Below are 25,649 nucleotides of genomic sequence, written 5' to 3'. Positions count from 1 at the left end.
GTTGACTTTTCTGTTGAAGGAAAAAGGAAGTGTGGGGTTTCCTTCAGTGATTTTGATAGTTAAAGCTGAATGATTTGGCTTTTGGAAATAATGTAAAAAGCTTAATTAAATGCCATCTTGTAATACTTTGTATCTCTACAAAGCGGACAGTGTGCAGGAGTTGTTTCAAGGGCCTCAAGGAATACGCCCTTAAACACTTACAGTCATCAGAGCTGTGTGGTGATTAGAGCAGTTTTCTTTAATGTGATTCCTCAGAGAGATTACTGAGAAATCTGTGGGTTTGTGCACCAGCACTGGTGTTGGTTCTCACCTTCAGATTTCTTCTGCAAGCAGGAGAAGCAGATTGTTCCTTCAGAGTACAACTAGTGCAGATAGAACAGAGCAAAAAGATTGGCTCACTCTTAATTAACTTAAGTACAGCCAACACTGAACACATAAATGTAGTAGGTAGCAATTGTGATATTTAAGTTAGTGGAGGTGTTTCCAAAGCAGTAGTGGCAGTGTGACCACTAAGGACAGTGCAGGAGGGGATTGTCTGCTCTGGAAACTTGCTGATTAGTAAAGGGATTTATTGAATGAGCTCCATGTGCATCAGAAAGGGACCATTGCACATGAAAGGAAAATGTAACTTTAAATTGGCTTTTAAATAGGAGAAGGAGGCAGCAGTTCTCTATTTGGGTGCAGCTAACCTAGTGTACTGGGAGCATACAATTAGGCAGACAAGAAGAATGGTAGATAAGGGAGGAAGAAGTGAACAAAGAAAGGTCTAAGTTGGGAAAAGTGGTGTCAGCAGTGCATGCCAGAGGGTCTGGGGTGAGCAGGCTGTGCTTGCTCACTCTTTGGAATGGGAGTGCAGCAGCAGCACCTGGTGAGCTTGGGCACCTGCTGTGCTGTGGGGAGGCTTCCTCTCTGTCAGTAACTGAGGCTCAGGAGAGCCCAGGGAGCACCCAAAGCAGCACCTGTGCCTTGTTAGTCACAGCTCTGTGTGATGGTGCCAACACGGTAACTGCTTGAAGGGTATTGCAGTGGCACAGTGCCTGTGTTAAGGCTGCTCCCCAGCCTTTCAGGAACATAGGAAAAGTCTTTCAGAACAGGGAAGTTGTCACTGGTTTGCATTTTTTAAAGCCCTGAATATGGCAGGTTATTGCAGCTGATGGAATAAAGCCTGAGTAGTGACACCTTCCACCAGCTGAGAATGTGGCCTGGGACTGTTTGGGACATGTGGCAGTTACAGGCCATGGTGCCAGCTATTCACTCTGTAAACCTTAAATAAAAGTGCTGCTACTAAAATGTCTTAAAAACCAGCTAGCATGAATTAGATGTTCTCAGAGTTGAAGTATGGCTTTAAAATTTTAAGGAAATCAATGTTTTTAACTATTTATGTGCAGGATCTGTGTGTGCTCTACAGGTAGAGAAAGTAGATAGCCATGTCTTTTACTGTGACTTAATTACCTCTTTACAATGTCATTAACTCAAACTGTTTAACAGAATAATTTATTTAAAGGAGAACTTACATTACTTTTGTTTTAATACAGGGGTGCAATCATATGTCAGTTTTCTCAGTTTGTTAACTTTGCAGGTGCACCGAAGAAGACAGCAGTAAAACCCCAGCTTTTATGAGGTGTTAAAATGTGTGTTCATCTATGGATTAAATTGTGCTCATCTGTTATGATAAGTCTCTTGATTCTAGCGGAAGCTAAAGTAAATGTTTCCCTCATAAAATTATCTGGAAATGATGTGATGTATTCTATCTCATATTGTAGCCTTTCTCCCTAAAACTGACAGAAAAGGTTAACAGAAGGGAATGTCACAGGAAAGAAAATTATTTTTGGAAGAAAAGACACAAAATTGTTACCTAACTATTGTGGGAGTCTCTTGCTGATTGCTGCAGCAGTGTTTGAGGCCTGGCAGTGTGAGTGTGCACGTGTGTGAGCACGAGCACACAGTCCCTGCTGGGGAGGCACAGCAGGCTCTGAGCCCCCCAGGGACAGGGGCTGCCAGACCTGCTGCCCTCCTGGCCTGGGGGGCAAACTGAACTGGGGAGGAAGAATGATTTTGATGTTAAAAAGTATTGTTTTGCTCACTGCTGGAATTGTAAAATTTCTTTACAATTAACATTGCTATCTCTATGTAAATAGTGAACTTTCCCTATCGTCATTTAGCATTCTGCTCCTTTCCATATCTTAATGCTGGCATTAAGATCACAGCCCTTACCCTCTGCTGGTTAGTGCAGACTTTTTAAAGTGCATTTCAAGTTATTGATGCAATTTGATATTTTTCATAATTTCTATTTAAAGTTGCATCATCTTTCTTGAACTCATCTCCTGTAAGAGTTGCCTTAAGCTACAGGATTGCTTTTGCTACTTTTTGTGTTGTACGTTTAATTTGTATTGGTTATGTCTTATTTGTGTTAATATACTGAATAAGAGAGCTGATCATTTCCTGGTTGCTGATGCTCAGTGTGTGTTGGTTCATGCAGGCAAGAAGACAGCAAGACCCTAGTCCTGGTTCCAACCTGGGCAGTGGTGATGATCTCAAACTGCGTTAACCAGCGGCAGCAGCGTCCCCCGGCTCTGCACACGTGCATTGCTTCTACTTGGGAAAGGATTGAATAAAAGACCAGAAACTGTGAGAACTGGGTATATTATGGTCTGTTTCCTGACCTGCGGCAGTCAGAGTCACCAGAACTGCCATGGTTTGCACTATGTTTATGTTACAATACCTGCATTTCCCATTTTAAGCATGTAGCCAGTGGCAATTCGAAATTTTGTTTTTCTATGCAAACTTATTTTTGTTGGCACTATTTTAGTGAAATGGAAACTTATGCAGCTATAAAACCATTTTTCTCAACTGTAATAAAAATTATCACTTAAAAATAGGTCAAGATATTACAGATTAAGAACAACTTTTGGTTTTGTTTTTGGTTTTTTTGTTTGTTTTTTTTTTTTGTAAACTGCTGGAAGCCAATGCATTCCAAGCTTAATTTTTTAATATGGGCTTTTGGAACTTTGATTGTCCTTATTGTGTTCCTGCTTTATTTTAGATAATGCATTCTTATCTTTCTTTCAGTTTTCTTTTTTCTAAATTTGCAAGACCTTATTAAAACTGCTGACATTATTTTGCATTATTTCCAAGCTAAACCCAGTGAATCAGAGCTGTTGGAATCAGTTTTCAAACTTTGTGGGTTTGTAAACATTACAGTTGCAGTATTCGTTTAACTGCTAACAATTCATTGGTTCCATTTTTAAAATTATAAAAATCTTAAAATGTATATTCTCATGCATTAATGCATTCTGCCCCATTATCTGTGTCAGATTTTATTCTGTTCCAAGTGAGTTTGGGTGGCTGTTATACCCTGTATATAGTGCTTTACTGAAACTCAGAGGAAGTCGCAGGCTGGCTTCTGTTTTATTCAGGGATTTTTTTAACTAGTTCTTCAAAGGGATACTGCAACTCCACAATCAGATTCAACAGCATTTAAACTGGGAACAAAAGTGATCTGCTGCCAAGGTGATATATATTAAATCATGTTTAAGATAACTGCTTTAAGTATATTTTATATCTTAGGCTTTTTGTAAAGTTGTGCTGAATGGTGAAAAGCTGAGATGAGCTTGTGTGCAGGAATCTCATACTGCACATAGGCTCCTTCTATTAAATCTTATGCAAATTAAGACTGTTGCAGTATATATTGCATTTTCTAACAGGGTAAGATTTGGGATGAATTAATGTATGAATTAATCTTGTTTCATTTGGGGTGATGGTGAATGGACTTGCTCCAAAGATTTCATTGCATCCAATATTTGAAGAAAGTTGATTAGAAATGTGATGTCATTTGGCTTTGTTAAAAATGTGGTGCTTCCTGTACAGCCTGATTGATTAAAATGTCACTTAAATACCTTTTTAAAATAAGGGATCTGAATCCAGTATTTTAAGTATTATTTTAAAGGTACAAACTCTATATGGTTAGAAGAGTTAAATATTAATTAAATTCTATAATTAAGACAATTATACATTCCTCATTAATGGCAAAACAATTGATGCAAAAGAGGTCTTGCAAAAATGTAAGCAGATGTCAATGTGAAGGAGAATCTTTGTATGTTAATAATATGAATATTTAACATTCACTTAAAAATGTCATTAACTGTAAACTGTGAGAATGTCATCAAATAGAAATATTTTGATACTTCAATTTAAATGTGATTCACCTGAAAAATAATCTTTTTCACTCTGTGGCCACATATTCTTCTTGCTCTTCTTCCCCCAAAGAAATAATTTTTCTAAAGTGTTTCTGCAAAGAGTTATTTAAGGGACACACGCATGCATCCGCACGCATCCCTGGCCTTGGATCTTCTCTGCCATCTGTGTATTTTTGATGGAATAGTCTGAAGATTTATTTTAAAAGGTTTTCCTAACGTTTCAGACAGTGGTTTTAAACCATAAGTACACAGGAAATGATGCTATCAGATATTAATGTTGCTATCTCTGTGTAAATACTGAACTTTCCCTATCATCATTTAGCATTCTGCTGCTTTCCATATCTTAATGCTGGCATTAAGATCACAGCCCTTACCCTCTGCTGGTTAGTGCAGACTTTTTAAAGTGCATTTTAAGTTATTGATGCAATTTGATATTTTTCATAATTTCTATTTAAACTGAAGTTGCATCATCTTTCTTGAACTCATCTCCTGTAAGAGTTGCCTTAAGCTACAGGATTGCTTTTGCTACTTTTTGTGTTGTATGTTTAACTTTCATAATAAACTTCTGTGTAGTGAAAACAAGGTGCTGTAAGTTTATTTGACTCCCTGGTAGTCCCTGCTGACATATTTTGTTTAGGTGCAAGGCTGCCTTGGTGTCTGTGGCTAAAGCAGTGGTGACATCCAGTGGTCACTTATCAAACTGACCCCTCTGCTGGATTCAGTTGCTGTCTGGGAGCAGCCCTTAATAGAAGGGTCTGCACCTGGGGAAATGTGGATTTTGCTGCCCTAAAACTCTTATTTCTTAAAACTGATATGCCCTTCTTATTCTGAAAACATGAATCTGCCCCAGGGGCCCCAAGAAAGGGGCTGTGTGAGCTTACAGAGTGCTGTTTGTGGGCACAGTGTGAGAGCAGCCACCAAACCTTGTTAATTTTGCTGCTTTGGGCCAGGGGGGAACCAGGGGGATTACATGTGTAAGTGCAGGAAATATGGTAAAATTCTGTGGGGAAAATACGAATGTTGTATGCTACACCTGAAAACCTTCTGAAGCTGCTAAAATTTTAGGTGGTGTAACTTCAAATAGCTAACACTGACTGACTGACTGACAGTGCCTTAGTCCTGAAATCAGGCAGAGGATTGCTTGTTTCCTGACAATGCTTTAGGAATATTTATGTGCAAAAGGATAACAAGTAACCTTATTTTAGACTTTTCCCACCTGGCTGTGAACAGACCAGAGAGCACCAAAGAAAAGCAGCACTGCTGTGACCTGTGGCTTTCCTGGAGATGTTCTTCAGTGTGAAAGGGAGGTAGTTTTTGAAAGAGACAAGCAACAAGCCATGTTGCTCTGCTTCTCTTGCAGAGGGCAGATGGTGTCTGCCAGCTCTGCTGTCCAAGCAGTGTTTAAAAGGCTTCTGCAAACAGCTGTTCACAAAGCCATTGGGTAATTTGTCCATTTACCTGCAAGCTCGTGGAAGGGTTCACTTTTCTGCCCAAGGCACATCACAAGTGGCTGAGTCCAGTACTTGTACAGCCTTTTCTTGGCTGAATGCAAAGGACAGAGGCACTTTGTCCTCTGGCTCTTCCTAGATGGAATTTGCCTCTCAAGTGTGTGATTAGCAAAGGCAATCTGAAAATCTCCCTGTGTAAGGCACATACAGCAGAAAAGAATTTTAAAAGCATTACAATCCAGTGCCTTAACTAGCATGGCTTAGGGATAGCTGTCCTTGATGTGGGAGTGAGAGACCACTGGAAATGCTGGAACTTACTGGAATTGAAAAGGATGTCAGGAGCTGGAGCCCAACCACAGCAGGTGAGGTATGGTCACTTCCAGCTGGGTTTTTTAACCCCCTGCTCCTATATGACCTCTTCTGAACACAAGAGAACAGAGTGTTAATTATTTCTCAGAATTCTGAAATAGTTTGGGTTAAAAGGAAGCTCATCTAGTTCCAACCTCCCACTAGACCACGTTGCTCAGAGCTCCATCCAATTTGGCCTTGAACAGTTCCAGGGATGGGGCATCCACAGCTGCTCTGGGCAACCTGTGCCAGGGCCTCCCCACCCTCACAGGGAAGAATTTCTTCCTGATACTTAATTTAAACCTCTCCTCTATCAGTTTGAAGGCATTTCCCCTTGTCCAACACATACCCTTGTCAAAAGTCTCTCTCCAGCCTCTTTGCTTACTGGGAGCGCTCTGAGGTCTCCCTGGAGCCTTCTCCAGGCTGAATTCCTGTCTACACAGGAGAGGTGCTCCAGTCCTCAGAGCTTCTTTGTGGTCTCCTCTGGGCTTGCTCCAGCAGCTCCATGTCCTTTTGTTAAGGACCCCAGGGCTGAAGGCAGCATTGCAGGTGGGGTTCCCAATGTTTTGTCCCTTTACTGAAGTCCTCAAAATGTGGATAAGCAGGTTTCCTAGTTTCTCTGGTGGGAAACAGCAGCTGTCCTGGGCTCATGCTCCCCTTTCTGAAAGCAGAAAACTGAGAAAATGAACTGTGAGTGAAAACAGCAGCTTTTCTGTTCCTGCAGATCTGTGCTGGTTTGTCTAATAACCAGCCTTGTTCAGGTAAGGGCTGGGAAGTTGGATGAAGATGTGGTTTGAGAGAGCTCCACAACTGCACGGCCTGGGATGACCTTGGCAGGACTTCTATATATGTTTTTTGTTTGCTGTTAGTTCAGGACTCCACTCTGTCATAGATGTATTAAAGAATCCATCCTGTCTGCACAGAACTAGGACCAGTTTCTGTGAAGTTGCATTATTTTGTTACTACATTTCCAATGCAAATAAGAGAATGACAGAAATGGCTTCAAGGATGGGAATTGCAGTGAGAACTTAGAGCAGAGTGAACATTTGCATGGGCAACATTTCTCATAGCTCATTTGCCTGACATCCTGTCTTCACACTGCCACCAAATGTAAATCCCAGGCCATGCATATTCATCAACTGCTGCAGCTCAGAGCTGCTCAGGGTTTAAGTAACTATTAAATAGGTTTCTCAATTACAGGTTGAGATAAGTGAATTTTCAGAATTGCCTTGGGCTCATTTCTTAAAGCTCAGGAGTGAGAGGCGGGGAAAGTAGCACACAAGAGCTGAGTGCTGCCTCTCTGGTGCTGTCACCTGGCACAGTGGATGGCTGGGGAAAGGAGTGGGAAACCAGAACACTTCTTGCTCAGTTTTGTGCCTCTCACTGGGCCTGGTCCACAGTTTATCACAGCTGGGGAGACTTCTGCCAAGTCTTTGTTGCTTCCCACAACTCTTCTGAGATGTAACTGCTCTCTACCCGACTCGATGATGGGGTCTTGGAGGACTCCAGAATGTGTTTTCCTGGGGCTCCACTTTCTTGTGTTCCATAGGCTCTGATTCTCTGCTTTTTATGGGAACTGGTGGCTTTTCCACCTTTCTCCCTTTGCAATCTTCTTTCTTCCCTGGAGCAGGTCATAGGTTTAACTTGAAAAGAGAAAGACCTTCTAGGGATGGAGCAAAATTTACACCTGAAAGCTCCTGGTTTATCCAGCTATTACCCATGGGCTTGCTGGTAGAGCCTGTCCCTCTGAGCCTTTCCCACCTGCATGTCCAACCCTTTCACCTTTTGTTATTTATACCTCACAAAAACCCAGCAAAGTCTAGGCATAGAGAAACAGCAGTGTAAGGAACCAAAGCTCTTTGTCTGTGGGATGCACTTGTCCCTGATCACTTCCCATGTGACTGTTACTGAAGCAGATGACTGGGGTGGTTCTACTGCCCTTGCAGGATTTTGGAAGAATTTCAGGGCTTTGGCCCTTCACAGCAGTGGTGCACAGGGGGAGTGACATCCTGATGAAACCCCAGGAGCTCTGAGCTTGGAGGAGAGCAGAGAGGTTGGTGGAGGGAATGAGGGTTTGCTGCTGGATTGCAAACAAATCTGTGGGGGAAACTACCCAGAAACACCAGACTTGCCATCACCTCAGGGCCAGGAAGGCTGCTGAGTATCTCACTTCCCAGAATTATGTATCACCTACCCAGAGGAAGCACCAGGTTCTCTCCCACCCCACCAAGAACAGCCTGTCCTTCACTCCAGCCCCTGCTCCCCAGTGGCCCCTGCACAGGGGCAGCACCACAGTGAGACCCCTGCTCTGGAGGTGAGATACTGCAGCCCCCTTCCAGCACCTTCCAGCTCCTCACTGACCTTCCCCAGTTGCCCCAGCAAACCAGAGGGTGGCCACCAGCCTGCAGACACTTGGGTAACCTGTCCATGGAGCCAGGAGCCTGTGCCCACAGCTGCTGTGGCCCAGGAGGATGAGGATAGCTGGGGATGCTCAGACCTGCATGTGATCCAGGTCACAGAATCACACAATGCAAGAAATCTTAGAGAGCATTTAGTCCACCCCCCGTGATGGACAAGGGAGGATTCCAGGTCATTTGCTCTGGCTGAGTTTGAGGTCTGGGGGCCAGGGCAAGGAGGGAAGGCAGGGCCAGGCAGAGCTGCAAGCACAGCCTGTCCCTGAGCTGCCCAGTGACTGCCTCCTGCTCAGGTCAGAGCTGCAAGCACAGCCTGTCCCTGAGCTGCCCAGTGACTGCCTCCTGCTCAGGTCAGAGCTGCAAGCACAGCCTGTCCCTGAGCTGCCCAGTGACTGCCTCCTGCTCAGGTCAGAGCTGCAAGCACAGCCTGTCCCTGAGCTGCCCAGTGACTGCCTCCTGCTCAGGTCAGAGCTGCTGCTGAGGAGCCCCCAAACACTTCCTTGGCAGCGACAGCCCCGGCCCAGAGCCCCTTGGCGGGTGCTCCCACACAGATGAGAGGACAGTTCCTCTTTTTGGTTCTGCTTTCAGTTCTGCTCTGCAGAGCACATCTGGCGTGTGACTGCCGGGACCTGGGGCCGGTGGTCCCGGCGGCTGCGTGACTTTCTGAAACCACCAACCCCAGCAAGGTGCCTCAGCACCAGCTCCTGCAAAGCCTCTCCACGTCCAGACCTCTGCCTCAGGGGCAGGATGTGCCAGCAGGACCACGGGCCACTGCCCTGGGAGGAGGCTCAGAGAGCATCTCTGCTGCTGGTTCTGTCCACCACAGCCTGTGAGTAAGACCCCAGTCACACCCTCACTGCCCATTCACCAGAAGTCAGGGACAAAAAGGACACAGATCTTTCAGGGGCTCTGAGAGGGCCCCTGCAGCTCTGACTCATCTCCTTTTAAATGATGAAACCCCAAGCACCAGGGCTGGAGCAGGCTGGTGCAGGGGCTGCCCCTCTCCCTCCTTCTCACACCATGCCCCATGGCCCTTCCTCATCATCAGCTGTGACAATCAAACATCCCTTTTGGAAATATACCTGGAGGTGAAACGGAGCTCAGATGAAAGCCCTGCCACATGTGCAGCATTCCTAGATCTCCTAGATCCATAAACCCTTGCAATAAGGGGTTTAGGAATTCTGTAGAATCCCCAAATCCATTTTTACCTTTTTTTTTTTTTTCCATAAAAATGTGCTTTAAATTACTTTTTTTTTACAGAATCCCTGTGCTTTTCCCCAGGGTAAATTTCCCCACCAGGCATGATTAAAACCCCAAGTGCCTGGCTGGGCAGCAGCTGAAGGCAGGATGCAGCGGCCAGAGGCTCCTGGAAGGACTGACGGTCCCTCGCAGCAGCTGCTGAGGCCGCTGGCTCCGTGCTGAGCCACCCGGGCAGGAGCGGTGCCCGTCCCCGGTGCCCACCTCAGTGCCCGTTCCCGGTGCCCATGCCCGGTGCCCACCTCAGTGCCCATCCCTGGTGCCCATCCCCGGTGCTCACCTCGGTGCCCGTCCCCGGTGCCCATGCCCGGTGCCCATCCCCGGTGCCCTGGTCCCGCCGCCCCCCGGCTCCGCACCCTGCCCGCGCCTGGCGGAGAGAGAAACCAGCGCATCTGTTTCTAATGAAGCCGAAGCCAGTTTAGATCTAGCCCTGCACGAATCGGAGCTTTTGAAATAGATCTGGAGTTCTGTGAAATGCACACAAAGTGCTGCCCTGGGGGGATGCAGGGGAGCCGCTGCCTGGGGGTGAACAGCCCCTCCCCAGCCTGTGCTGCTGCTCCCTTTCCTTCTCGGGAATGCTCCATGCCCATCCATGTCAGCCCCCTGCCCTCGCCCCAGCCTTGTGAAATGCCCTGTGTGGTGAGGCAGGGCCTGTGCCTCTGCCTGGTCGGTGTTTAAGGTGTTTTATCTCCTCAGCACCCTCGGGTGAGCGCTGGCACCTCCCGTTCCTGCCCATCTCCAGACACCAAGCACGGTGCAGAAATTCAGGAGAGCTTCTGCAGCTGCCAGAAGCCCAAATCTGGGATGTGAGAAGTGATGCTGGAGATCACCGTGGTGCTGGCTGAGGACAAGCTGCAGCCTTGCCATGCTCCCCACAGCCCGTGCCAGGCACACATCACCTCCCTACCCCTGGCCAAGCATGGAATCACCTCCAAAATCTTTATTGTGGATGTGCTGCACAGTCCAGCACGCAGCAGGGAGGAGGATGCTGGCCTGGAGCAGCCCGGGGAGGCTCCGGACAGGGCTCAGGACAGGCTGGAGGCTGGGTGGGCCCGGTGGAAAAGGCACCTTGTGCCCCTCAGCCCTGCACGGCAGCTCCTCGCAGCACCAAAATTTCTGGTTTTGAGCGCTGATCCTGCGCATCCGCCCGTGGCAACCTCCGGAGGGTGCCAAGGGGACTGAAAACCAACCGGGCAGGGCAGGCAGGGCAGGGCAGGCGTGCTCAGCCCAGGCGAGGACGGGAAAAGCGCTGAGCCAGGGAAGAACGGAGCCAGGGGGCTCCTTGGGAAGGTTCGGGTTCGGTGCTGCAGCAGCCCCTGCCCGCCCGGGAACCCCAGCCTGGCACTGCCCAGCTCGGCGGGGCCCGAAACCCTTGGCTGTGGGATAAATCTCCCTGAGGAGGTGGGATAATCCCCCCTCGGAGAGGGCAAGGTTCCCTCGTGGAGCTGCCAACCCTGTCTGGATCCATTCCCGAGTGCCAGCCCAGAGCGTGGCAGCAGGAAACGCACCTCCAAAAATTCAGAGCAACTTCAGAGCTTTACAGCAAATATCTTTCCTCCAGCTGAATCAGCGCTGCCAAGGCTGGGATCTGCTTCCAGCCCGTTTTCCCGAGCAGCCACGGGGCAGGTTTCCCTGCAGGAATGTGTGCTGCTCTGGGATCCATCGGGAGAGGGCAGCTCGCCTCCGCCTGCGAGCAGTGCTGGTCCCTCCTGGTGGCTTCTGCAATTTTCTCTGCTTTTTTTTTTTTTTAACCGGCTGGGTTGAAAAGCCCAGCTCTCCTCAGCAAACATCTCCCGCACAAGTGTAGAATTTAGAAAAAACTCAAGTAGAAAATTCTGAAAGATTTTAGAAAAAATCGGTAAAAATCCGATTTTTACTGATTTAGGGATTCATTCCCCAAAGCTGCTGATCTCACCCCAAGGCTTTGGTAGAAGCATCTCTGATGGGTGCACCCACTGCCATTCATTCAGTCAGTTGCCAAAATGATGGTACTTTGCCCAATCTGCCTCAAAAGTGGCAGACCTGGCAGTGCCCAGCCCTTCTCCACCTAGCCTGGGGTTTGGGTTGATGTGTGAAAAGAGGTGGCAGGGGAGAGGCACACTCAGAAATAATTTCTTTTTTTCCGCCATTGTATTTGGCCTTTATTCTCCTTGGTGAATTGGGCTTGTGATACTCGTGATACTCTCCCACAAAGGAGGCTGAATCTTTGTGAGTCAAAGTCCAGAGTGTTGCATCCCCCAGTTTGCAGCACTGGACATTCAAAGGGCATCACCAAACACAGGAATGAGGTGGAGAAGGGTTTCTGCAAAGCCCAACTGCTCTGCAGCCACCTGTTTTCCACCAGCATCTCAGCCTGAGGGCTGCACTTGCCATGGGCCTGCTCAAAAGTAGCTGCTGTGCTTTGTATTCTGTTAAATGAATGAGGCATGCAAAGCTTCTAGCTGCATATTTATTCTCTCAAGTACATTCCTTATGGCTGTCACAATATGAACTTACATATAAAACACACAAATACTGTCTATATACAAATATATATATATTTCATACCTCTACAGTGAGCTGGAGAGAGGCAAGTGGCTCATAATGATTAGCTTTGGTCCCAGGAGAGGAAAGGCTAATTTCTGGTTTTGAGCCAATAAAGATGTGTCAGAGGGCTGGAGTGAAGGGGAAACATTGGCAGCACCTCTCTGCTTTTCAGCATATTAAGATGTCACCATGCTTGGATTAAAAAAAAAAAAAAAAAAAAAAAAAAGCAAGGCATGAATAATAAATAGAGCAACATGCAGCTGACTTCAAGGGAAAACTAATTTCCCTGGGGCTTGCTCCACTCCATATATATTAAAATCTCACCTGCTTTGACAGCTCTGTGACCTGAAGAGGGATGCTGAGAAATGTGGTGTTCAGAGCAGAGCCTGGCCAGGGTGCTGCTCCCAAACATGCCTGGGATTTCTTTTCAATGCTTTGATCCCCCCTACCAGCCATGGCTTGTTCTGCCTGTGGAAGGAGCCACCGCACAAACCTGGCTGAAATTATGTTTGACTATTTTTTTTTTCAATATTCAGCCCTCAAATTTCTGTGTTGGGGTGCCTGAAGGGTATCCTGCTTTCCTGATGTTTTCTGTCTTGCTGTGGGACAGTCCATGTGATGGGGCTGCCCTGCTGCAGACCTTGCTGGGACATGGTGGGCACGGGGATGGGGTGTGGGATCAGGCTAGGATTGCTACTACCTTCAAATAAATATGGAAAAAATGCATCTCCCCCCACTCTGCTCCCCCCTGGAGCCTCAGCCTGCCAGCAGCAGGAGTTACAGCTGCTTCCACACCCTCTGCACCCTCTTGAATTTCCATCACTGGTGCTGCCCTACTCCAGAAGAGCTGTCACTTTGTGTGAGCATGGCACGGGCCCATAGCCTTGGTTTTTCTCTTTTAGTTCTCCGCTTATTTGGGCAATGCTTGACCTGGTGCCTTTCATCTTGGATCAAGTTTCCACCATAGAAAGGAGGGCTGGTCTGCTGTGGGTTGTTGCACATCCTGGCAGACTGGGAGGGTTCAGTTTCCTCCTCATTCTGGGGATGTTTCTGGCACCTGGGGGCTTTGGGTGTAACCAAAGCAGGTTCCTGTGCTGAGCCCCATCCCAAGGGAAATGTGGCCTTTCCTGGGGTCAGCACTCTTGGGTGGCACTATTTGTTTGCTCAGACAACACAGCAAAGCCACTGACCTCGTTACTCCTCTCTTCCTTACTGAGTCACTCCCGAGCTCATTCTGAACTTTGCTCGTGCCAATGACTAATTACTCCCTAACTCTTCTTTCCTGCACTCTGCCCTTTCAACTGGAGGAGCGGGATGGCCGTGGGCAGTGGTTTGGGTGGGTTATTCTGGTTTGGATCCCGAAGTTACCTGGGTGTGAGACTGAGGCTGCTGTAGGGCCGGGGGCGACAGGGCCGGGCCGGGACTCGAACCCGAGTCTCCGGCTCTCCAAGCCGACGCCTTCCCCTCTCGCCCACAGCCGGGAGGCGGGGCTCACCCCGGCCCCGCCCTCAGCCCGCCCCCGCGCGGGCGCGCCTGACGACAGCTGCAAAGCACTTTTTCAGCAGCCGCAAGTGAGGTGAGTCGCGGCCCCGCGGCGCGGGGGGGGTCGGAGCCCCCCCGGCCCCTCAGGCCGGGCCGGGCCCAGCGGCGGCGCCGCGCCCGCTCCCTCTCCCCGCCGGGGCCGCAACGCCCTCAACGCCCGCGCTCCGGCACCGGGCGGGGCGGGGGGCGCGGGTGGCGGGGCCGCGGGGCGGGGAGGGGCGGCCGGCGGCGGCAGCGGCGGAGCCCGCGCCTCCCCCGGAGCCCGGCGCGGTGCCCGGCGCTGCCCCGGGGCTGGGGGCGGCCGGTCGGTCGGTCCCCTCAGGGGGCGGTGGCGGGGCCGGGCTCGGGCTGCCCGCTTCCCCGGCGCTTCCCTCCCGCGTCCCTCCGCAGGGGTCCGGCGCCGCGCCCCGGTGACCGCCGTGCCAGCCCGCGGCCTCCGCGCTACCGGAGCCAATGCTCGATCTGGAGGTGGTGCCCGAGCGCTCTCTGGGGAACGAGCAATGGGAGTTCACCTTAGGTAAGTGTGCTCTACCCCCGGCCTGCGCTCTGCGGGTCCGTAGGGGCTCTCCCAGCGCTCTCGGAGAGCTGGGGAGAAAAAAGGGAGCGAGAGGCAAAGCTCGCCTTTCGCTATCGTTAAAAATACCAGAGTACGAGCTTTAAGGATTTCCTTGTAGTTCATAGTTTCACCTTTAGCTTTTGCGTGCCAGCTCGTGCTTTGTTTATCTGACTGTGTGCTTTCATCTGCTCGTTTGCTTTCTTTTGTCTTCCCGTGTAAGACTAGTCATTCTTCTAAATAACTCCGAAAAGAGGAAGCATGAATGTGCTGATTGTCACCTGAATATGTGTCAGGTGATACTTGCTCTAACTGCTGTGCTTTTCTGTACAAACCCTTCATAAACATGAGTCGAGTTTCACAATTTCTTTGTGTCGCTGTTGGGTTGCGAAATAGTGGAGAAAGTAAACTTTGGAGATATTTTCTCGGGGTTGGATAACAAGTATTTTTCCCCCCAATCACTTGTATTTTTTCATCTTGCTGAGTAGCCCTTCCCTACCAGTTCTTGCTGTAGTTACTGTGATGAGAAAGAACTTTCCCTCAGCTGATGCAAATTTGGCTGGTGCTCAGGCAGGACACTTACATGAGCAGTTGAAATGGGATGATGTGGATTCCTTGGGTGACCTGTGTTTTCAAGCAGATATTGGTAGTCCTTAAAACTCAGAAAGTGCTGTAGATGTCACCTTTGCCGAGTGGTTGTGTGACATACCAGTGTTGGCCTCTTTCATTTCCGTTTTGCATCATTGCTGCAGCTCTGTGTGAAGCTGATGGCGGTGGGGGTTTGGTGGGTGTAAACGAGCCCTGGGTGTCACCCTCTGTGCCTGCCTGAACTTGAGTTTCACTCGGGCTGCTGCTCTTGTGACCTGTGGCAGCCAGGGCACAGATACTGTTCCTAAGGACACTGTTACACAGTTGCCCTGAACTAGGCTGGTCCTAAGGAGTGGTGCTGTGCCTTGGGGTTGTTTATGTGGAACTCATCAAACACAAAGGGCTGTTTGTGCTGCTGTGCCTTCAGTCAAGTACAACTTGATGGTACAGACAGGGCTCAATGGCTTCTGGAGACTAATTATAGCACCCCAGGTCCCACCCTTGGAAATCTGGGTGAACTCCTTGTACCCTAAATGTCCTGTGCTCTCAGCTTGTGTCACCTTCTGCCATCCTTTAGTGCCTGTGTTACCTGGGGAAAAGCAACCTCCAGCTGCCTACCCTGACTGTCTGCATAAATACAGAGTACCAGCTCCCCTTCATTCTCCATATCAAAACAAGAAAGGGAAAGAGAAAATGTTCTTCCTTTTCCCAAGGAAAGCCTGTCAGTGCAGTCTCATGGTTAATATTTCCAGTGTCTCTGTGTGTGTGCACAAACACACATGCATAGATGTGAGAGGAGGAAACTCAGCTGTATTTCTTGGAGTAAACATAGCCACCACGTGATGTGTCTAATATATAATTAGCATGACCTGCTGGTGCAGAGCAGGAGGCTGCCTGGGTCTGAGGATACTTGACTGTGTCCTGCAGCAGCAGTGGTGTGTGAGGATTGTCCCTGCTGACAGAGCTGCTCCAGCTGAGGCAGTGCTGCTGTCAGTGGGGCTCTCACTGCCAGCCCTGTTCCACTCGTTATTTGTTTAGCTCTGCTCTTAGCAGAACTAATGGCAGTATTCCTGAACTGCTGCTGACTCTGGCTTCCAGTACTGTGCCCACAATGGAGATGACTGAGGGGAAATGCCAGGAAAATTTTGTACATGACTTTTTGGATTCTGTTTCTGGCTCCAGTGTTGACTCACTATGTGACTAGAGCATGAAAAAATTAACTGAGACTGAGTTTAGATACCTGTGCCACTGTACCTCTTGGGCTGCATTCCTGCTGTTTTAAAGGAGAACAATTAAATACTTACTCTGTAGTGCCTATAGCTATATTATTAGTGTTTGAGATGTATAATTTCTAAGGCATACTTGCATTTCTCTTGGGCTTTATACTTTCTTTTCCTACCAAGTATCACATATATTTATTTAATGCCTTATGATTTATCTTAGATTTTCTTTTATTTTTCTCCTAATCTTTATTCACTTCTCTATCCCCATCCCTTCAAGCCACACAGTCTTAGCATAGGCTGATGCTTCAAGCCATTATGTTCCTGACCAGTGTATGTGAGAGAACTGCTTGTATCACTCCAGCATTTAGAAGAGGGAAGGTCTGTGACAGAGGAGCCCTAGCACTGGTCTTTGTGGGCATTACTGCCATGTTTCAGTTTGGTTCACTGTCTGATGTGCTGGAAACCATGTTTGCTTCCCCATTCCCCCTGACTGGTGAGCAAGGGAAAAAGAATTCTTTGTTTTCCTCTTTGACTGCAAAGGCTGACGAATGTTGAGGAAAAAGGGGATGTTGTGTGTGAGAAGACTGGAGAAAAATAACCCATTTTTTTATTCCTCCTTTGACTTTCTAGAAGCAAATGGAGGCAAAGGGAGGATATTGGCTGTTCAACACATTTTGGGTCCTGTAAACTGTTCCTGGAGAATTTGGGTTGCTCGCTGTAGCTCTGCTAAGCAGCTGCATGGCCAAATCTGATTCTCAGTGGCTGAAAACTGGACCAAGGCAGTCCATGTCCATTTGCTTGCAGCCTGAGAAAGCTGTGAGTAAGAGAGTCACATGAGCCATCTGTTTGCACACTTAGCAGCCCAGGATTGCATCAGTTTAGGTGAACTTGGTGTTTCTGCACTTCTTGAGCTGGCTGCTTTCTGACTGAATCCCCACAGGCTGCTGGCACCATTGGCCCCTGGGTCCTGTCAGCCTGTGCCACTGGTTTATGTTTTAACTGAGCCCATGGTCTGCAGCTCTTATCAATACTGACTTAGAACATGCGTTTTCTACTCTTCAGTCAACCTTACTTTTTTTTCTGTATTCATACTTTTTGCTAGGTTGAGAAATGTGGAACTTCTACAGCAGCATCTTTGATCTTAGCTTCTTGCTGCTATTCATGTTTCTATTCCATTTTAAAATATTATCTAATACATAATAACTGTCATCTTCAAACTCTGCTGCCTAGACTGCAAGGCAACTGCTATTTCCTAGATAATAGGAAACAGTGCTGCTTTATTGTGTGGCTCTGCATTTTAATTTCATTATTGTTATTAAAATAATAACTCTTTTTAATTTAATATCATCTACTGATGTATAATTTCTAGCTGTAAACCAAATTGACCCCAAGATTATGGGCTAAGGTGAAAACCAGCTTTGCAGACGGGTTTGTATGTGGTATTTGCAAATTGAATCACTGTAGTTCTAATCTGTACATCTGTTTTACCAAAACTTCATTTCATCATTTCAGCAAAGCTGCAATATATGGGTGTGACAATGAAAATTATATTTTTGGGGTTTTTTTCAGTGTTATGCCATTATTACTTTAAAGCAGTACCCATGGTGAGCTAGGTGTGTATGTTATAAATAGATACACATGAAAAGAGAGTTTTCTCGCTTTAATACTGTAGATAATGTTTAAAAGGACGTGACATATTGTCTGAGTTTGGTTGGTGTAGCAAGTAATTAAAAGTTTTGAATGTAATAAATGTAGGTTCAGAGGTAAATTATGCCTAATGAGGCCAACTTTCTTAACATTTAAGAACTAGAAATAGAAAAGGACAGGGCAAGGAATGGAAATAAAATGTCAGATAACAAATCTAAATTGACTTGCAGCAGTTAGTAGGAAAATTAAACTTCACAATTATGAGCTCATAACCTCACTTTATAAATGCCTGCTTTGAACCCAGGAATGTGATCACATTTCATTTGGAAAGGCAACAAAGGTTTTTAGTGTGATAAATGATGAGATGATGTGGTGTTATTTTTTTCTGCAGAATCAGCTGTTCCATTCTGCTTTCAAAAATATATAATTGTAAAGATAAGATATACACTAAGGAAAGAAAAAAAAAGCCCTTGAAATTGTGTGAGGGGCTGAGTGACTGTAAGTGTATTCCCTCAATTGAACCAATTTTTAGTATGTATATCCTGTCTGTAAAGTGAGAAGATAAAGTTTCTTCCTTGGCACAAGTAGAGCCATATCAGCAGCTAATGCGGCCTCTTAGGTTCGAGGGGAATCATTGCTCTGTGTTAGTATTTGTCTGTGTCTGGTGTGAATGCCCAGTGCTCCACCAGGGTTGATAAAGTGTGCAATAGGAGGTGTTTCAGGAGCTATTGAATGTGTGTAGCAGTGCCCTAGCCAGCTCTAGTGGCGTTTGATGGGCTCTTTTATCAGTTTGATGGGCTGTGTTATCACTTACTGGACTGATGACCCCCAAAACCAGAAAACTTTGTGCACAGGCTGTGGCAAGCTCCTTGCTCTCTCTGCTTGAACTTTGCTGTTTAATTTTGTGTCTAGAGAGACTTTTTTTCATATATGCCTAACAACTGCTGGACAAACAAAGACTTTTCTGTTTCCAAACACCAGGTCTGTGCTGATACGATGAGTCAGATCAGCTTTGTTGACCACATACCTTTCTGTTGTAACTCAGTATTTGCTGATGGTGGCTTGGTTACCTCATGTGTAACCTTGCTGTTAAAAACCTTTGTGAACTGGTTTGTCACTGAAGAAAACCTGTTTTTATTTCCAGGAATGCCGTTGGCTCAGGCTGTAGCGATTCTTCAGAAACACTGTCGCATTATCAAAAACGTCCAGGTCCTCTACAGCGAGCAGGTGAGCAGGCATGGGCTGCCCAGGAAAGGCTCCTCATGCTGAATGAAGACATCCTTTGTGCTCTTGTATGTTTTGGGGAGAGTTGTGGGGCTGCTTGAAATCGAGCTACACCAAATTATCACCACCACGTGAGAGATGCAGCTCTTATAAGTTTCTTGTCAGATGTAATAATCCTCAGCACAGCAGTACAGTGATTTAATGACTGTCAGTTTTGTACATGCAGTGGAGGAGTGGCATTGTTTTCCCTTTAAAAAGTGAAATGTTATGTAATTAGCTGGACAATTTAATTCTAGTCTATTTGCTTTATCATTGTGAAGTGGTGCTGCAATTTAAAGAACTGAATCACTCGTTATTTTCTGCTTTTGTGTTTGGTCCAGTGGTGATGAGCCCCATGAAAAACCTTCTGCACCTTTTCTCTGCATCTGCAAATTTGTCTGCAGAAAGTGGGTGCAGTGATTTAAGCCAGCTATAAATGTTTTAATCATTTTTCATAACTCAGCAGTAAGTTTCTGATATGTTTGACTTCCATCAAGAAGTAAAACCCTTCTGCTAGATCAAGTAAAATGTGTTATTCTGATGGAAGTGTAAGGGGAGATAGGACAAAGGACTCTCAGATGTCTCAAGGGACTCTCCAGATGTTTTATGTGCAATGCATGTTAATAAGATGATGATATTCATATGTTGCAAATTACAGCTCTTTGCATCAGGAAAAAGGCAGAGTGTGTACAATGTTAGTTTGTATCAAAACAAGGATTCAGGCCTTGTGCATTTGCAGTGAGTACTGAATGGCTAAGAACAACCTTGACTCTGCTGTTCAGTGCTGGATACATATTTCATGTTACTAAATGAATTATCTTTTTTTTTTTTTTCACTTCGTGTGGATTTATGGGTTTTCTGATGACTGAATTGCAAATCTGGCTCCTTGTGCTTAATGCATGGGAGCATCCATCTGGCAGTGAGCACGTTCCTTGTTTTTTTGTATTCTTTGTAGGGTTTTACTTTTTCTTGCTACAGTGCATTTGAATTATTTCTAGAGTTGTTTGGATAAATGATGAGATTCCTATGAGATTCCTGTTCCACTCAGATTGTAGAATCACAGAAGGATTAGTGGTTCAGTGCTAGCAAACAGAGGTGTACCACTCCTTGGTTTTTTACACCTCTTGAAAGGTTACATTGTTCTTGACTGTGTACACTAAACTTCTTCTATTCTGGTTGCAGAGGGCAGGTTTAGTGGTTTGGGTTTTTTTTTTTCCCCAAAATGTAATAAGTGTAAAGATGTTTTAGCACCTGCATAGTCTAACAGAATATTTCTTCCCATCTCTCTGGAATAGCTCTGATGATTATTTTTTTCCTGTATATTATTGCAATTCACTGCCTATTTTTTTTTCACACACCACTCAGGGCCTGCATTTGACTGTCTGGCTCTGTCCTCACCCTTGTGCAGAGTGTCATGCATTTCATTAGCAGCTGAGCACAAAGAGCTCAGTTCTTAGAAGATTCAAAGCCTTAAATTAACTTTGCCATGCACAACTTCTATCTCAAAAAACTGTACCTGAACAGCCTTCATGTTTTTCCTCTTTGCCTTGTAAAAGAACACCTTTGAGCACTGTGATCAAATGTTATTAAAGCTGTTGCATCTCTAAATTTGAATTTCTGATCCTGGAACTCCAGCAGTGAGTATTTCCTTTCAAAAATTTATATGGCAATTAAATGCAATTAGATCTGCCCGTGGTGTTCTCTTTAACTTGACATAAATGGGATGCCCAAACTGTGCCAAAAAAGCTTGATGAATCCTTTTCTGTGAATAAAAGAATTTTAACTCATTTTTGGTCAGTTTAAGTGGGGTTGCCTAATTGCCTAAAATAATTGCCTTTGTTTTCCTGGGCTTCTTCCTCTGGATTGTGGTTGATGGGATTGTTCAGTGATAACAGTTTCTCCTGCATCTTTGTGTAGATCAGCAATATAACTGCAGATCTGTGGTGCTTCCTTCAGGAAGGTCTCTCCTGTTGCTTCTTGGCATCATCTTTCATACTTGAGGTTCTGTTTTGTGTATTGAAAGTCACATGAACTAAATTTGTGCTCTTGAATCTTTCCATGTATTAGAAAATATGCCAGCATAGAACAGAAGCTATTTGCTGTACTAATTATCAAGCTTTTCCTCAGATGTTTGGGGTTTTTTTTTCATCCACTCAAAAATACTTGTAATACTCTCATTAATTTTGGAATAACCCTATGGAAACTATTTAGAAACCAATGAAATGCAGAGCATATCCCATAGCAGAACAACTCAGCTGGTGTATTTGAATGCCAGATTACGAGGTTTTTTTGCTCTGTCTGTAGCCTTTCTAAATTAGATTTATAAGGGATTAGAAAATGACTGTCATGATCAACATTAGGCCTTTCTATCTCAAGCTTATAGTCCTGTTGCAGTGCTGCTTCAGTTCTACACAGAGCCATACAAGTTTGTCAGCAAGAGTGAGGTGCCATCAGTTGATGGCATTGTGTGAAATGTTGTGAAAGTTTCATTTAGGACAGAGTTGACCCAGCAGCTCCCTGGTGTTCAGGAAAGATGGGCTCAAACTGGACCAGCTTCAGGAAAAGCTGCTGCAGTGATCCAGGGGAACAGGAAATCTGCATCACAGGGGATGGAAAGCCCCATGGTTTATTTTAACTTAGTGTGATGTGAGGTCTAGGACCTGATTACTTGGCTGTATGGTTTGGGAAGGGGTGGGACATGCACATGGAAATGCTCAGAAAGTGTCAAGGCTAGAAGACAGTGCTGGTGTGAGGAAATTGAGGATGAGAATTGAGCTTTTGACAGTCAAACCCCAGAGCTCCTCTGAGTAGAGCAAAGTAAGATAGCTTATGCTTAATTCATGAAAGGGCTGTATGGTGTGGCTGTCCACTTTAGAAGCCTTTATTTACCCCAGTTGTCCATCCCCATTCTGTTTTTTAGCTAGCAAACTGCCTGGTGCAGTTCTAGGGCATGAATCTTGCTGCCTGCCTGCCATTCAACCTTTTTTCTCCTCTGAGACAGCTGTGGGGGATAGAGCATTTTGAAGCAAATGTGCTTTAGACGGTACATGATCAAAAAGCTGAACTGGGGCCAAGTGACTGTGTCTGTGTGCATTGTCCTGGTGGAGCAGGGAGCAGCTTCCCCAGCAGACTGGGAGGGTGTAGAGCCTATACAGACACCAGCAAAGCCAGAGGAATGTCTCCTATTGACTCCAGCAGACTGCAAATTAAGCCTTTAGTTGTTATGATTCACAGTAACTAAGGAAACCTAAATTCACAACATGAGAGTCTGAAGCCTTCCTTTTGATGCCTGAAAAAGACTGTGACAGTTTGATTTTTGAAGTGGAAAGCCATCTCTTTGTCAAGCACATGCCTGGGTCTGATGGGAGCCTTGGTATTTTTGTGCACCAAGAATGAAATAGAGGCTGTCCCTAGATGATGAAATCTCTGATGCTAAACTGGGAATGTTAATTTTCAAGGTGGGGTTTTGTTTGTTTTTCTTCTTTTTAAATGGGGTTGGGAGTTGTATTGTTTTGAGTTTTGTTGGGTTTTTTTTTCCCCCCACTTACAGTAGTGGACAAAGTACTCTTAGGAGTTTTTGCAGGGCACAGATATTATACATGCACTTCTATTTCTTTTCATAAGGAAATGGAAGGGTTTGAGAGGTTTGGCCAAATGTATTTTAGTTATGCTTATTCATTGAACAAGTGATTGTTTTCTGAGGTAGTTTTGTTGTTCTAAAGTAACCAATTTATACTTTTACAGTGATGTATATCTTAAAGAAGTCTTGAAATTAGAAGCCTAACAGCTTTTTTCTTTGCTTTTACAGTCACCTCTTAGCCATGACCTCATCCTTAACCTGACTCAGGATGGAATCAAACTGCTGTTTGATGCTTTCAATCAGAGACTTAAGGTAATAAAACACCCCTCCTGCAAGCAGACAATGCACACCAAAACCCTGGGATGTATTGACACTTAACAGAGCATAAGTGGCTCCTGTAGACACTTAATTTGTGTTATGTAGAGTGCTCTCCTGTGATTGTGAACTGCATTTCTTCAGTCTGGGATTTAAATCTTTGTTTCTGGAAGTAAGACACCTTAGCTGTGCTCTGGGGATGTACAAGTGCCACAAAAGTGTGGTGGTGCGGTGTGGCCTCACCCATCTTGTCTTGAGTGGCACAGCAAGTGCACAAGGCCCTTACTAAAGCTGAGCCTTGGGTTTGAAATCACATCATCATTAATGCAAACCAGACAGTGTTGTTTCTGGCCAGGTTGTTCCTTTATCTAGGCTGCCATTTTATTTATGAAGTTAAACTTCCTCCTATTCATGGTTTTCATTTTAGCTAGCTTTGCAGAGTACTTGTGTGGCTGTGAGTGTGTGATTCTCCCCAGGAAGCCACATCCAGGCCTCTGGTCAGCAGTTGGCTCCTGCACTGACTCCAGTTTGTTCTGGATGGGTTTTGATTCTTGCAATTATGTCTCCAGTTCTGCTTTTGTGCTTTTAGGTGACTTAAGAGTTGATGTGCATCTCTCAAGGATGCTTAGTGTAGTTAAGATGCAAAATAAAAGGCAGGCTGGTCACTGCCTTCTCATGGCATTTATCCTTGCAAGGTATCTGTGATGGAAGGGGTATTTTTTATCCATACAAAGTGGGCAACTGTGGGACTGTAGAGGTATGACTACATGGGTATAAATTTTTGAAAACCTCTTAACTGAAGCCTTTAAAATATCTGTGTGTAACTCCTTAGTTATTCAGAGTGGTCCTTTCAGCCAGACCAGCTGTGCTGAATAATTCTCACTGATTCTCACCTGGTGGGTGTCAATTTCTCTGTGACAGAAGTGTTCAGGTGTTGATTTGGCTAATTGGGTGAGAGTGAGCTGCTCTAACTGCTGTGCTGCTTGACATGTGAAAGCAGAAGTGTGGAGTTAAGTGTGATAGTAAAACATGAATGCTTACAGTTTAGGCAAGTCTGGAATATGGTGCTCACTTCCATACTTGCAGGGTTTGGAACAGTGGTAGGTGGAGCCCTCTGCCCTTTACTCACATCTAAAATAAAACCAGCAGAAAAATACCCCTCTCCAAAGTTCAGCCATTGCTTTATCCCAAAAATTACTGTAGGAGAGAAGCATGTGATATCAGCTGAAACTCAAGCTATATATATATATATATCAAATTGTTGAATAGCAACCCAGATTAGTTGTTGAAAATACTTATTTCTCTAAGAATAGGCTGTAACACCATGGTATGCTTGTATTTTTCTAAAAAATTTTATATTATAAAAATACACATTTTGAAGAAAATTTTCAGTTCAAATTGAGCTCAGCTGAGGGACAACTGAGCACTTTTCCCCCCAAATTTCTGTTTGTAATTGTAATTGCCTTGTGGTAGTTTCTGTTCATGAAGTCTTTCTATAATAATGGTATTCTTGTTTTTAACAAGTTTTTGAATTTACTTATTCAGACTGTGTATGTGGATCCACAGTTTTTAAGAGAATATCTTGAAAATTCTTTGTCAGCTGTATGGAATCTTTCTAACTGGATGTAATTCTGCAGGAGACTGAATTCAAAGTTGGCATAATCATTTCAAGTACATGGCTTGCTGACCGGCTTTTTTGGGGAATGTTGCAGTCCTGTAGTGGTTTTGAGGTGCTGTAAGCAATGTATACCATGTATCTTCATCTCCAGTTTCTGAGGGTCTGATTTTGTCACACCCAGTGTGCTAAGAACCAAGCAAGTGCTTTTCTTGCCTTTCTGTATTTCTTGCCTTTTTATCCATGCTTGTCTGTATTTAAAAACTAGTTTTAAAGAAAAAAATAGAAACCCCAAACTCTTCTGGTATGTGTTTCTAGGTTTGTTTTTCCTGTATTATTTTTATTTTTGAAACAATCTCTTCTATTTTGTTGTGGTTCAGTGGTCTAATGATACTTCTGTTTGAACTATGAATAGTCAAGCTGTGTAAATGCATACAGTGCTATGAGAACTCATACTTGTAAAAGTGTCCAGAAAGCTTTCTAGAAGAAATTCAATGGGATCAGTTCAGAAGTGAGCAACAGCACTTGTAAAAAGATACAGTAGTGTAAAGTAAATAATGCTTGTTTTTAAGAGGGTGTGACTGTGTTTTCAGTGTTGCTCAGCAGCAGCAAAACTGGAAAAATCAGGAGACCTTTATTCTTTGTGTGTGTTTTTTTTTTAATACACACTTGCTAATAAATTTGACTGTGAAAGAGATTGAAATATAGGCTACTAAGATGGAAAATCTTGGCAATTCCAAGGAAGCTGGCGCAGGAATTAAGTCAGCAATATTCCTAAGAAGTTTCCTCCCTTTTTTCAGGGAGAAGGGGAAAGACACCTTCAGTAGCCAGAGCGTTGCAGGAGATGTTGCTGATGTGAATTGGTAGATCCAGGACCAGATTCTGAAAGCAATTTTAGCATTAAGGTCTCTCATGTGTCCTCCCTCTGAGGTGGAGACAGAGTTGACTTTCATAGCATTGGTCTGTTATTGCTGGTAACAGACACCTGAACATTTTTGTAAGTCTTTGTAGTAATTATCAAAACAGTGAATGTGAGGAAACATCAGCTTTTACTTATTTACAGCAGCTGTGTAGTAAGCCATCACTGAACAGTCCTTGGTCTCAGTGAATGTTCTCTGCACACAGAATCACTCT

At 45.2% G+C, this 25,649-nt stretch overlaps 2 protein-coding genes across 5 annotated transcripts in view; both read left to right on the top strand.

The window, feature by feature from the left end:
* CBFB (core-binding factor subunit beta) overlaps positions 1 to 2,913 on the top strand; it is a 35,461-nt gene extending 32,548 nt beyond the window's left edge. For 2 of the 3 annotated variants that reach the window (XM_066557301.1, XM_066557302.1), the window contains exon 6: positions 2,480 to 2,912. In XM_066557301.1, coding sequence (XP_066413398.1) covers positions 2,480 to 2,548 — 69 coding nt within the window. In that variant the 3' untranslated portion in view covers positions 2,549 to 2,912. Of the gene's footprint in view, positions 1 to 2,479 lie in introns of all 3 variants that reach the window. The other variant, XM_066557303.1, reaches the window with a different exon arrangement.
* A 10,798-nt stretch (positions 2,914 to 13,711) lies between these two features.
* The window catches only part of PHAF1 (phagosome assembly factor 1), a 34,961-nt gene continuing 23,023 nt past the window's right edge, over positions 13,712 to 25,649 (top strand). For both annotated transcript variants that reach the window (XR_010784301.1, XM_066557341.1), the window contains exons 1-4: positions 13,712 to 13,765; positions 14,122 to 14,248; positions 18,887 to 18,969; positions 22,814 to 22,897. Coding sequence is in view for 1 of the 2 variants with exons in the window: in XM_066557341.1 (XP_066413438.1) it covers positions 14,185 to 14,248; positions 18,887 to 18,969; positions 22,814 to 22,897 (231 nt within the window). In the remaining variant the exon portion in view is untranslated. The remainder of the gene's footprint in view (positions 13,766 to 14,121; positions 14,249 to 18,886; positions 18,970 to 22,813; positions 22,898 to 25,649) is intronic.

The sequence above is a fragment of the Molothrus aeneus genome, chromosome 11 (assembly GCF_037042795.1).
Source record: "Molothrus aeneus isolate 106 chromosome 11, BPBGC_Maene_1.0, whole genome shotgun sequence".
Classification (NCBI taxonomy): domain Eukaryota; kingdom Metazoa; phylum Chordata; class Aves; order Passeriformes; family Icteridae; genus Molothrus; species Molothrus aeneus.
The sequence above is the reverse complement of the archived record's forward strand: the minus strand, read 5'-3'. Positions and strand labels throughout refer to the sequence as shown.